Below are 17,316 nucleotides of genomic sequence, written 5' to 3' on the forward strand. Positions count from 1 at the left end.
GAGAATTGTGGCTCCCTTCAGTAGTTAGAAAACAGAAAGACAAAATGATTGGGTAAAGGAGTTTGAAACTGCAGGCAACAAGAGAGGTGAGAAGAGAATCAGAAGAGGAGTGTACCAAAACTAGGTGAATAAAACCCTTTTGTGAAGGATGGTGTGAAGCTGTATCGGATGCTTCTGATTCGTCAAGAAAAATTGAATTTTGACATTATGGAGGTCATTGGTGACCTTCACAAGAGCAGTTTGTCAAGTGGTAGAGATGAACTCCCTCTAAGCATGCTTTCAAGAGTGGGAGAAGAGGGTGCGTGTGGGTGGCTCAGTCAGTTAAGCATCTGACTTCTGCTCAGGTCATGATCTCCCTGCTCTTGAGTTTGAGCCCCTCATCAGACTCTGTGCTGACAGCTCAGAGCCTGCTTCAGATTCTGTGTGTCCCTCTCTCTCTGCCCCTCCCCTGCTTGTGCTCTGTCTCTCTCCCTCAAATATAAAACATAAAAACTAAAACAAGAGTAGGAGATGATGCAGATACAACTGAATTTGGAAGGAGCAAGTATAGAAAAATTTTAGGATGTTTTGCTCTAAGTGAAAGCAGAGAGGTGTAGTGATAGAGAAATGATAGAGTCAGAGGAAGTTTTTATTAATTTTAGTGTGAGTTTTTTAAAGATACACATTTCAGCATGTCTATACGCTAATGGAGAAGATCCAATATTTTTGGAAAAAATTGGGTAGGAAATTTCAGGAAAGAGGGTAGTTGCATTAGAGAAGTCTCTGGTATGTAACAGATGAGCTTCAGTGCATAAGCAGTGAGATCGGCCTTACGTGCATAGACTGATCTCTTGAAACAGGAGGAAAGGTATGGATACAGAGTCAAGTAGGAGTTCACCTGTGAGACTGTAAGGAAGTTCTTTACTGATTTTATTTCCTCAGTAAAATTTAAAGTCGATGGCTGCGAGTAGAGGGAAGGAATATTTCAGATTGGAGAAGAAGGAAGGTATGAGAAGAGGTAGAATTGCATGATAGACCAGGAAATCCTAGGAGGAAAGGAGGGTTTGAAGGAATGAGTGAAGTGAAAAGGTAGTAGGAACAATGGATTGTGGAGGCTTTGATGAGAATTGTTGGAGATGTGGTACTAGACAGAATAAGTTGGGAAAAGAGGAAGTGGCCAATAGAGGAATGGGGAGGCTGAAATCAAGATTATGGAGGGGCTGCTGTGTGACCGAGGTAGGCTGGAAGACAGGATTGTTTGGAGACAAGGGGCTGAGAACTAGGTGCCCAAAATATCAAGAGCATTATCTGTGTGGATATTGAAATCACTACAGATTGTGATAGGAGTAATGATACAGAGACAGACTGACAGCAGGCAAAGAGCTAACATTTTCAGAAAAATCAAACAGTGTTGAAAGGGATGGAGTAGCAAGTAGTATATTGAGTTAGATAGGAGGCTGGAGGTTTTTAGGAAGGATGTAGGAATATAGAGTTGAAAGAGGCAATGAGGAGCTAGGAGGACATCTCCCACTGCCGCTCAGGCCTTGTATTTAGTGGGGTTTCAGTGAAAAATAGCTCCAACTGAGGATGGTGTTACCAGGAAGCAGTCTCCTTAAGGGACAGCCAGGGGATGGTTTTTCTAAACAAGTGAAGAGATATGATCTTTACTCTTACATTTGTGTTTGGAGTTTAATTATTAAAGCGCCTTATTTAAACCACTTAAAATTTTCCAAATCCCTAATTTCAGGTGTATTGTGAAGATCACTGGTGACATGACAGTATCGTTTCCGAGTGGAATTATTAAAGTCTTCACTAGCAATCCATCTCCAGCTGTGCTGTGTTTCAGGGTGAAACACATCAGCAGACTAGAGCAAATTCTTCCGAATGCTCAACTTGTGTTCAGGTTCGTGTACTCTTGTTTTGAAGGTGAAGTTAAATTTTTCCTGCTTCATTGAAGCAATAATTCAGTTGGATGACAATACAAAAGTTATGATTAAACAGCCTTCTGTGCTCTGTGCTTTTGCTGGTGATGGTATTTGTTAAGTCCTTCTCTTCTGTTACCTCATTTTTCAAACAAGTTTCTGCTATGTTTTATTCTTTATCCCCCTTAGTTTTCCCTCATCCCACCTTTTGGTTTATTTCTACTAGTCTTTCCCAGGTCACCAAATGACAATACAGAGGCAAAGGATGAAGCTAAGTTAAATAAAATAACAAAAATATTTCTTATGCATACAGTGATCCATCACAGTGTGATTCTAACACAAAAGATTTTTGGATGAACATGCAAGCTGTTACTGTCTACCTCAAGAAGCTATCAGAGCAAAATCCAGCTGCTTCTTACTATAATGTAGATGTATTAAAGTATCAGGTAAGTGTTCTATCCTTGTAAAAATCATAAATTAAAATATTAATAAATAGACTCTCATAGATTAAATGAGTAATGTGTTATGGCCTCATGAGTTTTATTCCAGGAATTCAAGGAAACTGATTGAAGCCAAAGGAAATTGATGATCAAATTCACTATCTATTCCTGATTCAAATACTGAGTAAATATACATGAATATGTCCTTAACCTGAAAAGACCAGCAACATCAGTCTTAATAATGAAACACACAAAGCAGTTAAAGTCTGGAGTAGCAAAGACATCTATTATTCTCATTAACTGTAAGAGATTTTTCTGGATGTGTTAGTACAGTTACACAAGAGAATAAAGCAGTAATAGTGGAAGGAGGAACCCAAATTACTGTTACTTACAGGTGATGTTCTATTCCTGGAAACCTCAGAATGAACTGAAAAACTATTTGCTGTAGGGGTTTTTAATAAAGAGGTGAGTTTAAAAGTTAATGCAAAGATTAGTAGCTTTCTAAATATCCAGTTAGGAATATTAATGCAGAAAAATTTTTGACAAACTTATCAGACTTGGAGAGGTGCTAGAAGATGGCAATATAGGAAGATCTGGAACTCCCCTCCTCCTGTGGACACACCAAAGCTACAGCTACTCTGGAACAGTTTCCTCTGAAAAAGACCTGAAAAGACAGCTCCATCACATTAGCAAACAAGCAGAGGGTCACATGGAAGCATGCAGGAGGGGTGAGACCCATTCTCCCCACAAACTCCACCGCCAGCACTGTGACCCACAATCAGAAGGGAACTCACAAACCTGGAGCTAATTCCCAAGTGAGAAGTTCATACCCCCTATCAGGCATCCCAGCTTTTAAGATCTGTACCTGAGAGAAGAGCCCCCAAAACTTCTGGCTTTGAAAAGCACCAGAGCCCATGCCCATGATACCCAAGGGCTATGGTGATCTGAAAAACACCTTCTAGAGGATTCTCACACAGACTCACTCAGCCTAGGGACCAATGCAGAAGCAGCCAATCAAAAGGTGACCACATTATATGAGAAAAGAGAGTCATTTGGCTTATCATAAAGTGTGAGCCAGTGAGGCAGAGGCCTACTGAGATACTCTCCAGGGATAGAGGAGCTAGTAGGCAGCACTTTAGTGCCCAAAGCTGGCAGGTGCCATACACACACACGCACACATACCCCAGATTTTTAATATGTATATTAAAATAATTTATATTATATAATTATATAATTATAATTATATAATATAATAATATATATTATATATTATGTATTATATATAACACATATATTAATATATATTATATATTAACTCCAGATTTTTTTTTTCTTTAAAAGGGTACCATTTTTATGATCCAGGGAACATAGGCTGAGTGATGTCATTTTTTGTGCTCTCCTGCCTTGCTGCAGCTTGTGGTATCTCCCAGAAGGGAGCTTATACGCTTGTCTGAAGCCCTGATTTTTTCAACTGTTGCCCAGCGGGACACCTCTAGATTGCCTGGTCTGGTGGCCAGCAGGGCTCATGCTTGTGGTCTTGCAAGACCAGTTATATTTGCATTCTTTAAAAGCTGCTGCCTGATGGTTTGGCTTCCAGTCAGTCTCAGTCTAGGTGCTGACAGGTCTTGGCACACCCTCAACAGTTGGGAGCTATTAAAGAATAGGCTTCTTTGGTAATCACAAAGTTTCAAAAGACAAGCAACAGCTAAGGCAAGGTTGAATGATAAAGGGTCATGTGCATGAGGCCACTCTTTCAAGAGTGGGAGACGTGGCTGTTTCATCTAATACATAGAAGCAAACAGGGTCAAACAAAATAAAGGAACAAAAGAATATGTTCCTAATCAAAGAACAAGATAAAACCTCACAAAAAAGCCTTAATGAAGTGGAGGTAAGTAATTTACCTGATAGAACATTCAAAGTAATGGTCATAAAGATGCTCATTGAACTCAGGATAACAATGGATGAACCCAGTGAGAACTTTAACAAAGAAACAGAAAATATAAGAAAGTATCAAATAGAAGTTACAGTGCCAAAGAATATAATATCTGACTGAAAAACTAGTGATGTTCAACAGATTAGATGAAGCAGAAGAGATTGGTGAACTTGATGACAGAACAGTGTAACTCACCCAATCAGAGCTGCAAAAAGAATGAAATAAGTGAGGAAAGCTCAAGGGACTTAAAGGGGCAACCTCAAGCAGACTAACTTTTGCATCAGGTGTTCCAGAAGGAGAGGATAGAGAAAAGCACAGACAACTTGAAGACCTAATAGCTGAAAACTTCCCTAACCTGGGGAAGGAAACAGACATCCAGATCCAGGAAGCCCAGACAGTTCCAAATCAGATGATCTTAATGAGACTTCTGCAAGACATAATTAAAATGTCAAAAGTCAAAGGTAAAGAGGTCTTAAAAGTAGCAAGAGGAAAACCACTTGTTATATATCTGCTGAGGCTATCAGATTTTTTTGGCACAAACCTTGTAGGCCAGAAAGGGGAGATCAGGATACATTCAAAGTGCTCAAAGAAAACAATATCCAACCAAGAATACTCTACCCTGGAAAGTTTTCATTTAGAATTGAAGGAGAGAGAAAGAGTTTTCTGGAGAAGCAAAAGCTAAACAAGTTTATTACAACTAAACCAGCCTCACAAGAAATGTTAAAGGGACTTTTTTAAGCTGTAAAGGGCACTAATTAAAAAAGTATAAATCTCACTGGTAAAGGTAAACATATGGTAAAGGTGGAATGGATTAATTACTTATAAAAGGTAGGATGAAGGTTAAAAGACAAGAATAGTAAAATTAACTACAATAATCAGTTAAGGGATACGCTAGATAAAAAGATATAAAATGTGATCTCAGGGGCACCTGGGTGGCTCGGTTGAGCATCTGACTTTGGCTTCAGGTCATGATCTCTGGTTTGTGGGTTCGAGCCCTGTGTCAGGCTCTGTGCTGACAGCTTGGAGACTGGAACCTGCTTTGGATTCTCTCTCTCTCTCTCTCTCTCTCTCCCTCCCCCCCCTCCCTCCCTCTTCCCCCTAGCTCATGCTCTCAAAAATAAACATTAAAATAATTGTTTTAATGTAACATTAAAAACATAAAATGTGCAGTGGAGGGAGACTAAAACTGTAGAGCTTTAGAATATGTTCAATTTTCAGTTCTCAACTTAAAATACTTATAAATATAGGTTGTTATATGTAAGCTTCATGGTAACTATAAAAACGTATAGTAGATACATAAAAAATGAAAAGGAATTTAAGGAAATCAGTAATAATGTCATCAAACCACAAAGGAAGAGCACAGGTGGGGAAAAAAAAAAACAAAAAAAAAAACAAACTACAAAAACAGCCAGAAAACAGTTAAGAAGATGCCAGTAAGTACATACCTATCAGTAATTAACTATGAATGGACTAAATTATCCAGTCAAAAGAGAATGGATGAGTGGGTTAAAAGTATCACCCATATATAATGCTATGCATAAGAGACTCACTTCATACAGAAGGACAGAGTTAATGGGGTGCCTGGGTGGCTCAGTCGGTTAAGCGTCCGACTTCGGCTCAGGTCATGATCTCACATTTCGTGAGTTCGAGCCCCGTATCGGGCTCTGTGCTGACAGCTCAGAGCCTGGAGCCTGCTTCGGTTTCTGTGTCTCCCCGTCTTTCTGCCCCTCCCCTGTTCATGCTCTCTCTCTCAAAAATAAACAAAACATTAAAAAAAAAAATTTAAAAAGGACAGAGTTAAAGTGAAGGATGGAAAAGGTACTCCTTACAAATAGAAATCAAAAGCTGGGGTAGGTTAGGTGTCTGGGCTGACAGCTCAGTGCCTGGAGCCCACTTCAGATTCTGTGTCTGCCTCTGTCTGCCCCTCCATTGATTGCACTCTGTCTCTCACATTGTCTCAAAAATAAATAAACATTAAAAAAAAAAAATCTGGGGTAGGTTAATAGACAAAATAGACTTTAAAATTAGAGGAATTAAGAGAAAAGGGCATTATATAGTGATAAAGGTGTCACTCCACCAAGATGATGTTATATTTGTAAATATTTATGCACCCAACAGTGGAGCACCTAAATCTATCTTTTAACAGACCTTAAAGGGAGAAATTGAGAGCAATACAAAAGGGCAATACCCTACTTACATCATCTAGACAGACATCAATAAGAAAACGTTTTTCTTAAATGACATGATAGACCAGATGGACTTAAAAGATATATACAGAACATTCCATCCCAAAGCAGTATATACCTTCTTTTCAAGTGCACATGGGACATTCTCTAGAGAAGATCATAGGTTAGGCCACAAAACAAGTATTAATAAATTTGAAAAGACAGAAATCCTGTTAAGCATCTTTTCTGACCAAAATGATACGAAACTAGAAATCAATTATGGGAAGAAGACTGGAAAATTAAAAAATTTGTGTAAATTAAACAATATGCTACTCAACCATTCGGTCAATGAATAAATCAAAAGAGAAATGAAAAATTATCTCAAGACCAATGAAAATGGACATGCCAAAATTACTGGATGTAGCAAAAACAGTGCTAAGAAGGATGTTTCTGTCAGTAAATGCCTACCCAGCAAACAAAAGTCTCAAACTTCCTTTACACCTCGGAGAACTAAGAAAATGAAGAATAAAGCCACAATTAGTGGAATGGACGAAGTAACCAAGAGCAGAAATCAAATACAAATTAAAAATACAATAGAAAAAACTAAGCTGGTTCTTTGAAAAGATAAATAAAATTGATAAACTTTTAATCAGATTCACCAAGAAAACAACAGATAGGGTGCAAATAAATACAGAAATAAGAGAGGAGACCTTACAACTGATACTATGCAAATACAAAGGGTCATGAGAAACCACCACAAACAATTTTATGCCAACAGATTGAACAGCCTAGAAGAAATAAATTTTTAGAAACAGACAGCCTTCTAAGACTGAATCCTGATAAAGTAGAAAATCTCAATAGACCAGTTACTAGTAAAGAGACTGTATCAGTAATCAAAAACCTTCCAGGAACAGAAGTCCAGGACTACACTGTCCCACTGGTGAATTCTACCCAATTTTCAGCGAAGAATTATTACCAATCCTTCTCAAACTTTTCAAAAAAAAATAGAAGAGGAGGCAGCAATTCCATTATGCTAAGTGAACTAAGACAATGAAAGAGAAATACCATATAATTCCACTTCTATGTGGAATCTAAAAAACAAAATGCCAAGCTCAGAGGCAACAGAGAACATACTGTTTCCAGATATAGGGTTTGGAGGGAGGTAGACAAAGTGGGTGAAAGGATTCAAAAGTATAAACTTCCAGTAATAAGTCATGAGGATGGAAGATACAGCATCATGACTAAGGTTAGTAAAACCATATTGCATATTTCAGAGGTGCTAAAAGAGTAAATCTCAATCCTCATCACGAGAAAAAGTAGTTGTGATTATTTTGCAGTACATAAAATATTGAACCTTTATGTAGTCCACCTGAAACTCATGTCAATTATACCGCAATAAAATTAAAAAAACATGTTAAACTATCCTTTCCTGTAATCACAATGAACACATAATAAAAACTAATTAGGAAGAAACCTAACACTATTTCTAATGAGTTGAATATAGTTCTAAAGGTATACTTTATTCAGATGAAGAGTCATGTTGTAAAAAGCTTAGGTGTTTCTAAATTAACTTAGAAATTTAATGCGATCCTGATCAGAAATCCAGTGGAAGTGTGTATATATTGGTGTTTGGGAACTTGACAGTCATTTTCAAGTTTTCTGGAAGAATAAAGCTTGGAATAAAAATGTTTTAAATGGTAATGTGGAGTAATGTTTTAGTTTTAATGGGGTAAAGTCATGGATGAATATAAAGTGTGCAAGTGTGTGTGTATATATGTATATTTTTAATATGTATATGTTTTTACATATTTTGATCTTGAAGTGTCAAGACCTTTTTAAGTGTAATACAGAACCCAGAAGCCATGATATGAGAGGGATATTTGACAATAAATAAATGTGTATAAACTCTTTGTTAAAACAAAGTCTTAAACAGAATTAGTATCTAATCTGAGGGAAAAGTTTTCATAATATAATAAGATAGACCAAAAGGCTTACTCTGAAGAGCTCTTTTAAATAAAAGATGGTTAACTCAAGAGATAGGTAACTTATGAAAGATGTTTCATGTCTATAGTAATCAGAGCAGTGGATACTAAGGTGACAATGAGATAGCAGTTTTAGCCCATCAGATTAACAAAAATGGGAAAGACTGTACTAAGAGAGCTGTGACCACTTGTTAGTAGGCATACAAATTAATCGAACTTCTTAGAAAGCAGTTCTGTTAGATTGTTGAATAGCTGTTGGATGAAACTGCTGAATAGTCAAACCTTTAATTCCACTTCAAGAAATCAGTTTGTCAAAAATAGCACACATGGGAGGAAAAAAAGAAGATAAGGTGCAAAGGATTTTCACTGCAGCACTGTATGGAAACCATGTGAGCACACATCTATAGAAGCCAATGATTAAATGAATTACTACAGCCATTAGAAATAATGAGATCTGTGCATGCGTGCCTACAGTGTTAACAGTGGGGAGTAAGAATGCTAAGGGATAAATTTCCTACTTCATATACTTAATGTATTATCTGAAATTTTAATAGAGTAATTGTATTAATATGGCTTACGTTTTTGGGAAATAAATAAGGAATAGAAAGTGGTGTGACTTAAGTAGGCTTAGAGTTTATTCCGGGTATTCACTATTCTTAATTCAGTAAACATTTATTATTCAGTGCTTGCTAATTGCCAGGAATAGCATGAGAGGTAGTATGTATGTATGTTTTGTTATCTCGAAAAAAAGCATAGTGTTCACAATAAGGAAAACTGAGGGTTCCTGGGTGGCTCAGTTGGTTAAACAATAAGGAAAACTGGAAATGCAATGTTAGTGTACAAACAGGGTGATCAGGGTAGGTCTCATTAAAAAGGAGTTAACTTGAGCAAGGATCTAAAGAATGCAAAGGAATTACACCATTTACTAGGGGTCATGTGATTAAAATTAAACACTTGAAGTACGGAAGTATTCTAATTCCAGACTTGCAGTATTGCCTGGTGACTTATCCTTTTTTTTTTTTTTTTTTTTAATTTAAATTCTTTTAATTTGTAAGGAATCTTAGAATTGAATTCTGTGTTGGATGTTGAAAGGGATTCTTAAGTTAACATGCATAAAGAAGAATCACCTGATGACATACTTCTTTCTGGACCTAGCACCTAAGCAGTTGAGTCAGATTTTCTGCATTTGGACCTATAGGAATGTGTATTTTACACAACTGTCATGGACATTTTGATGTAGGTAGTCCTAGATCCACACTGTGAGACTGGCTCTTACTCCTCGGAGATAAGCCTGCTTTCTTCTGCCTAACGATATTTCCGTCATTATTTTTGATTCTGAGAACTCTTGTGTTCAAGCATACATGTCTTCAGCATGACTTGTTTACTTTTTGGGCAAAAACTAACTTTTTTCTTTTTCTCTTTAAAGGTATCATCAAATGGTATTCAGTCCACTCCTCTAAATCTTGCAACATATTGGAAGTGTAGTGCTGGCACCACAGATCTTAGAGTGGATTATAAGTACAACCCAGAAGCTATGGTGGCACCGAGCGTGCTTTCAAACATACAGGTGGTGGTACCAGTGGATGGAGGAGTCACAAATATGCAGTCCCTTCCCCCTGCAATATGGTAAATTTGACTTTTCTGAATTCCTGCTAAATTTTGCTGCAAGCTTCAACTCGTAGAACCCATTTTCAAAGTTGTAAGCTTGAAAAGTATTCGTGCATTTTACCATAAAAACTGTGGTGTAAAAGATGCTGTTCATCTTACTAGTCAAATCACAATAGCCTCAATCCAAAAGTAAGTTTGCGTTCACCACCCAGGCTTGAATGACTCAGTACAACTTTACCTTTAGGTAAATCACTTAACCTCCATCAACTTTATTTTTCTAAAAAATAATACTTATTATTTTAGAGGGGTAAATATAGCATCTATCATCTCTGTAAGAACACCTGTCTTAATAGTTTAGGAATTCTCATCTCTTAACTACCTCTCTTGTTCCCTGAATTAGTATAGACTAACACTCTCGATTCTTCACTGTTTAATAAAAGTTTGTTGTCCTTCAGTAATGAAGGTACTGAACCACATATATTTTCAGTGTTCCTTTTTCTGACTAGAAGAATTATGTAATTTAGTAAACTTCCATTAAGATATAGCATTATATTTACTTACATCGTAAACACATTATCACCTGGTGATACTACTGAAAGTAAATTTAGCCCTATAGTTGTTTTGGTGAAATACTTAAAATGTATTTATTTATTGACAGCCCATCCATTTTTAAGCCCCTATACTAGACACTTAATCAGAAGATATTTGTTATTATAGGAATGCAGAACAAATGAAAGCCTTTTGGAAACTGTCTGGTATTTCAGAAAAATCAGAAAATGGAGGTAAGTGTGTGTGTATGCCTTTTTGTTTGTAATTCAGTGTCCATGAAAATTGATTTTTGAGGCATTTTTATGGACAGTTTTCTCCTAGATTTTCATGCCTTCAGTTCTAGAATTGACCACTAGATGGAAGTTAATACCTTAAATAAGAGTGGACCAGTTGACATTCAGAACCCATTTTTCCCCTCTAGATTGAATATGCTTTCTCTGTAAGAAAAATGATTTGTTTTGCTCTAATTTTATAAATACTATCTAAATGCATACATTCACATGAGACTATTATTAGGTATTTTCAAGTAGAACTGTCTGTCCATCTGGGTAACCTGATAACTGAAACTGATTTTATGTACCATTTAGCTCATTCTGTTCCTGGGGTCCTCCTGTCCTCCCAGAAATCATGTAGAAGCTTGCAGGCTTTCACAAGCCCCTTTGTTTGCCTACTTCACTTTCCAAGAGAACTTTTCCTGGTCATTTCTCCTTAGTAAAACTAACCATCAACAGCCTTTACTTCTCTGCTAATTATTTTAAGGAGAAACAAGTTAATTGCTTACTCCCACCAAGTCTGTATCTGTTTGTGCTCACAAGGCAAAGGAAAAATCTCTGCTGGCTGGTCTCTGTCTTGTCTTCCCTAACTCAGTTTAGAATGTAATTTCCAGGACAATCAAGTCTTTAACATTAATTATTCCTATTTTCTCTTAAGAGAATTCTCCTGGGGCACCTGGGGTGCTCAGTCGGTTGAGCGTCTGACTTCAGCTCAGGTTATGATCTCGCAGTCTGAGTTCGAGCCCCACATCGGACTCTGTGCTGACAGCTCAGAGCCTGGAGCCTGCTTCGGATTCTGTGTCTCCCTCACTCTCTGCCCCTCCCCCGCTCATGCTTTTTCTCTCTCTCTCTGTCAAAAATAAATAAACATTAAAAAAATTTAAAAAAAAATAAGAATTCTCTTGCTCTTTTTTGGATGCCTACTTAACCTCCAATAACTTTTCCTGTTACTAAGTAGGACTTTTTTTTTTTTTTTAGCTTTTCAAATTTTGCTTAGCTTTTTCTCTTTGAACACTTTAAGCATAATGTGATCAAAGCATAAATCATATCCCTGGTTTTTCTCCTATGTATTTCTGTATCAAAAAGCAGGAATATATCTATAGTGGCTATTTATACATGTCATGCTAAATCATACTTTTACTAGAGAACCACCTATTTGGTGAAATAACCAAGCTGATACTCAGTTCCTTTGTTGCCTATTTTCATGTGCCAAAGGTGCTGACTTCTGCTGGAGCTGTATCGCTTCTGGGGGCACAAAACTGAAATTCCTAGTTAAATCTGGAAGTAAACCAGAAATCCTGTTTGAATTGAGGGCTTACGTAACCAGCTAGCAGGAAAATGAGAATACATATTTCCCCCTACTTAATGAAACTATACTTTTGTAAGTACTAACAAGGGAAATTGTTTCCTCAAAAACAGGGTACAAATTTTCTAATCAGATAGATGAATACTTTTCCTCTGCTGTTCAGGAATCAGGATATCTATGTGAGGAAATGGAAAAATACTATAAATGTTCTGATTTGGTTAACCTTTAAAAAGAAATATGCAAATTAGGATACTGTACAATAGAAATTGTTTCTGCCCTGGCTTTATGCCCAGAAGAGGGACAGGAAATAATTTTCAAGTTTAAGATTTGCCAAGGTGGCTGCTCTTGGACTGTAAACTTTCACAGAATTGAATTGCCTATCAAGAGAATTGTGCAAGTCTAAGGAGGACTTGGGCTTGGACGGTGGTTAAAAATTAGGCAGCATTTCATCCTCCCAGCCGATCTGTGCCATGAGGCACAGTAGTGCAGGATGGATCAGGGTTATGCTGTGTTGTTCTACTTCTGTGTATCCTAGAATATTGCTCCTGCTACCTAGCGGTTCTGTCTGTTTTCCTTGACTGGAAACCTGGGCACACTCTTAGACTCCTCCTCCTTTCCCCCTCTCGATTCCAACTCTGAAATATTTTTCAAATGCATTTTCTTCTTTCCTTTCCCTTAGCCTGATTGAGATCCACTTCAACTGTCACCTAGAATCCTACACTATTTTATTGACTTTCAGTCGGTTTCCCTACCTGGCACCTTGTACCTCTGTCCCCTTTTAAGACCCTAATCTGAATTGTTTTTGTCTTCTTTATCTTTAGTGACTTCCTATGATTATTTTTTATCGTGGCATGTAAAGATATTTGGAGCTTGTTCCTTCCTACCATTCTAGTCTTCTGCCCCTCTTGTATCCTATCCTCTAGGTCTTCTGATATGCATGCAGTTCCCTTAAAGGCATTGTATTCTCTCCCCTCTCTACCTGTAGTTACCCCTGCCTGCAATTCACACTGTCCTCTCCACCATCATTTTATGTGCTTTTGTGCCCATAGCAATTCAGAGCACTTTTGTAGCATTTATCATATTCATCACAATTTTTTGCTTTACAGTTTCTGGCATACTGTTAGACTGAGGTATGTAGAATAAATGGTTAGACTGAAAAGACATCTCAAATATCTAGTTGACCCTTGAACAATGCAGGGGTTAGAAGTGCCAAGCCCCCGCACACCACTCACCCTGGTGGACCTGCATAGTCAAAAATCCATGTATAACTTTCCTCCCCCCCCAAACTTAATTACTAACAGCCTACTGTTACCCAGAAGCTCTACCGGTAACATAAACAGTCAGTGAACAGGTATTTTGTAGGTTTTATGTGTTATATACTGTACTGTTAAAATAAGCTAGATAAAAGGAAATAAAATCAGGAAAGACAAAAAATACACTTAAGAGCACTGCACCAAATGAAAAAAAATCTCTGTTTAAGTGAACCCACAGAGTTCAAACCCATGTTGCTCAAAAGTCAGCTGTATTTGGCATGATAGGCAAGTTAAATTTTAAGAAGGGGAATAGAAAATAATAATATTGATACAGCTTTCCTAATCTTAGCTGTCTTTCCTTCTTTACTTCTCCCATCCCTGTAATATGGTAGTTGACTGTCATCATTGTTTTTGGACTTTATTCCTACTCGTACTACTCCTCTAAGTGCTTTCCTCTGAACTGCCCACATTGACTTTTTTTTTTTTTTTTTTTACTTCAACATGTGTCTGTATCATGTTGAATCTCAATACAGATCTACAGGGGTGTTTACTCTTAAGTCAAAGAAAAGCAAGGATTAAGAGTACTTTTAATTCACTGGTGCCTAGGTAGCTCAGTTAAGCATCCCACTTTGGCTCAGGTCATGATCTTACAGTTTTTGAGATTGAGTCCTACATTGGGCTCTGTGCTGACAACTCAGAACCTGGAGCCTGCTTTGGATTCCGTCTCCCTGCCCCTCCCCACTCATCCTCTGTCTCTCTCAAAAATAAATAAACATTGGGGCGCCTGGGTGGCTCAGTCGGTTAAGCGTCCGACTTCAGCTCAGGTCACGATCTCACAGTCCGTGAGTTCGAGCCCCGCGTCGGGCTCTGGGCTGATGGCTCAGAGCCTGGAGCCTGCTTCAGATTCTGTGTCTCCCTCTCTCTCTGCCCCTCCGCTGTTCATGCTCTGTCTCTGTCTCAAAAATAAATAAACGTTAAAAAAAAAATTAAAAAATAAACATTAAAAATAAAAAAATCAATTAAAAAAAGATGACTTAATTCAGATTCTTTGAATCAAGTCTGATTTGGACACAGGACATTGATGTGTTTACTATATACATTTTATGCATTTGGCATAGAACATAGTTTATCTTATTTGTTTTTTCTGTTAATTTTATGTTGCCCTGGGTAAGTTCTTTATTCTTTTCCTTGTAGGTTCTGGGTCCCTCAGAGCAAAATTTGATCTTTCAGAAGGACCTAGTAAACCCACAACACTTGCAGTGCAGTTCCTCAGCGAGGGAAGTACCCTCTCGGGAGTAGATATCGAACTTGTAGGCACTGGCTATAGGCTTTCCTTAGTAAAGAAGCGGTTTGCCACTGGTAAGTTAAGAGACTTTGTTTTTAGTGTACATGGGAACATTCTAACAGTGTGCTACTAAGCAACTATTTTATAAACTGTCAAGCAGTTTATCATCTAGTCATGGAAAATTTCTTCTTCGACCTTTGGTACAAAGTGCCAGGTAGAGACACACCTGGGAGGGAATAACTGTGGTCAGTATACATGGACACCTGTGATCGGATTCTCATGTATCATAAACAGCAGATGGGAACTAGGGTTCTGTGTCTGTAACCACAGTGAAAATGTCGTCCTTTGAGTTCATTTGTAATTGTAATTGCATGGTTCTGCTTGGTGTTTTTCAGGACGATACCTGGCAGATTGCTGATGGACCTGGGAAACGGGTTGGCTCGAGACAGAAGCACAAGTCTGACATCCTGCATTGTCTGTTCTTTCCAACACGATTCTAGCTTCTATTAGGTCCTTTGAACGTACACACATTTGAGAACTGATTACAAACATTAAATTGCACTTTTGAAGTGAGTCATCAAAAGCAATAGCACTGAAATGATTTTCAATGCTGTTAATGATCAACTGCAATATTCCAGAAGCACATCTGTAGAGATTCTCAGTAAAATGAAGTTTTCCTAGGCTGAAATTTCATATTGTCTTCAGTGTCTATGTTGAGTTATATAGTGTACTATCAGACCTAAAATTTCAGGAGAGCAAGCACCAAATAATTCAGCTTTCCATAAATTTTTAGAGTCAGAGATAGGTTTGAAATTTCCTAAGCTTGATATTGAATGGAGACAGAACGTGAATTCTAAGTTTTGGATAACGTGAATTCTGAACACTCAATCAAATTGAGTTATGTGCCATAAAGTAATCAGACCAGAGTCCAAGGTGTACGCAAAAAATGTATAATTTGAATCTCATAGAAACATTAATAAAGTGTAAATGGTGTTTTATATGATTTTTTTAATTCTCAAGTGCAATGTGTTTTAAAATAAGCTTGCAAAAGACAGCAGAGAAATTTACTTCTGCAGTTAGTTAACTTTATAGAATTTGTGATTGTTTTTAAGAATTAATGCTGTAGATTTAATTTATTTTTATATGGATTGCATAATGTGTGCCTTTTAAAACAATAACAAAAGCCAGAAATGTGCCTATCCAGGTTTGTGTTCGTTAATGTGCCTCACTTTTTTTCCCTTCACAGTCTGGCTCTTCTATTCAGTGTTAGAGTGGTCAAGCATTTTTACAAGATAATTGCCATTTTGTAAATATCTTGACCTCAATTGGGAAGAGAATTCAGAGTAACTAAAGGTTAATTTGTACCTAAAAATCCTGGCTCACTTCTTTAGTGATACACTGTAGCTGATAGAGAAATACACCTAATCGCCTATGTTTACAGGGGAAGAAAAGTTACCTTCAGATATTCCACCTAAGTAGGTAAATCATAAAACCAATATGAAAAACTAAAGGTAACTTGGTAACTGCTATTTTAATCCTCAATTTGACACTTCCTTTCATTCTGTTTATCATTGGAAATTTATACATTTAATGAATGTGTTGGGGGCATGAGTTTTGTATTTTGTGAGGAACTCATTTTAGAGAAGATTAGTTTTGGCATTGGAGAAGTACTGCCGTTTGTTTTCTTTTCAACAATTGGGACAGTTACCAATTTGTATGTTATTGGTTAATTGCCAACTGCTAGAAATTGGGAGAGGATTTGAAGTGATGGATTGGGTTAAGCATTTCTTGAACTACTAATATTAAATAGTAAAAAAAACCTAACTTTATAGCGAATCCTAATTGAAGGACTTAAAATGTTTTGGACAGTTTCATAATTTACAAGTGGGAATTTTATTTATAAATACCAATGTCCTGCCTTTTACGTAGAAGTGATAAATTGTTATATATGATAATTTATATAAAACCACTAATTATTCTGTTAAGCTTTACAGAACATTAAAACCCCTACTACTAGACATTTATGTAACACCTTGTTCTACTAAATACGGCAGAAAATCTACTTATTAGCAATACATAGAACACAGTATGTGCTTTTTAAGTATATTCAGTATTAGCCCAATTTCACATTTAGATTTGACTAAAGCAGCATATTAAGACAATTTGCTGAAATGTTCATCTTCACTAAATAGCAAAATGGGAATTTCTAACTCTTACGTTGTGCTCTTTTAAATGCCAATTACAATCCCTTACTGGAATCTTAAATGTAACTGCTTTGCAATCACACTGCTTTCTGTGGGCAGTTAATACTTTATTACTGGACTTCAGACACAGTTACACTCACCAGGTTTGTTTCGAATCAAGTATTACCTAAAACGTGTACAGATTAGTAAAATGGTTAAACTTCTGCACTTTCTGATTACCACAGTCTTCATGCCAAGTGTCGATACCTACATTTGTATTAGGCGCAGGCTATAATTTTGAAGCCATATGAGTTTATATTGATTTTTTTTTTTCATTTAAAAATCCACTAATGGTGTAAAAAAGACCAGTAGATTTTCAATGGGAAATGTATTTAGCAAGCTGGTTCTTGCTGGTGTATAGTGATAAACTTTGTAGCTG

The 17,316-nt window shown here is 37.0% G+C and overlaps 1 protein-coding gene across 2 annotated transcripts in view; it reads left to right on the forward strand.

Moving 5' to 3' along the window:
• FCHO2 (FCH and mu domain containing endocytic adaptor 2) overlaps nucleotides 1–15,699 on the forward strand; it is a 120,216-nt gene extending 104,517 nt beyond the window's left edge. For both annotated transcript variants that reach the window (XM_042988199.1, XM_042988189.1), the window contains exons 21-26: nucleotides 1,727–1,882; nucleotides 2,215–2,347; nucleotides 9,848–10,047; nucleotides 10,747–10,811; nucleotides 14,604–14,768; nucleotides 15,090–15,699. In XM_042988199.1, the coding sequence (XP_042844133.1) occupies nucleotides 1,727–1,882; nucleotides 2,215–2,347; nucleotides 9,848–10,047; nucleotides 10,747–10,811; nucleotides 14,604–14,768; nucleotides 15,090–15,112 (742 nt within the window). In that variant the 3' untranslated portion in view covers nucleotides 15,113–15,699. The remainder of the gene's footprint in view (nucleotides 1–1,726; nucleotides 1,883–2,214; nucleotides 2,348–9,847; nucleotides 10,048–10,746; nucleotides 10,812–14,603; nucleotides 14,769–15,089) is intronic.
• The last annotated feature ends 1,617 nt before the right edge of the window (nucleotides 15,700–17,316 follow it).

This window comes from Panthera tigris, chromosome A1 (genome assembly GCF_018350195.1).
Source record: "Panthera tigris isolate Pti1 chromosome A1, P.tigris_Pti1_mat1.1, whole genome shotgun sequence".
NCBI lineage: Eukaryota > Metazoa > Chordata > Mammalia > Carnivora > Felidae > Panthera > Panthera tigris.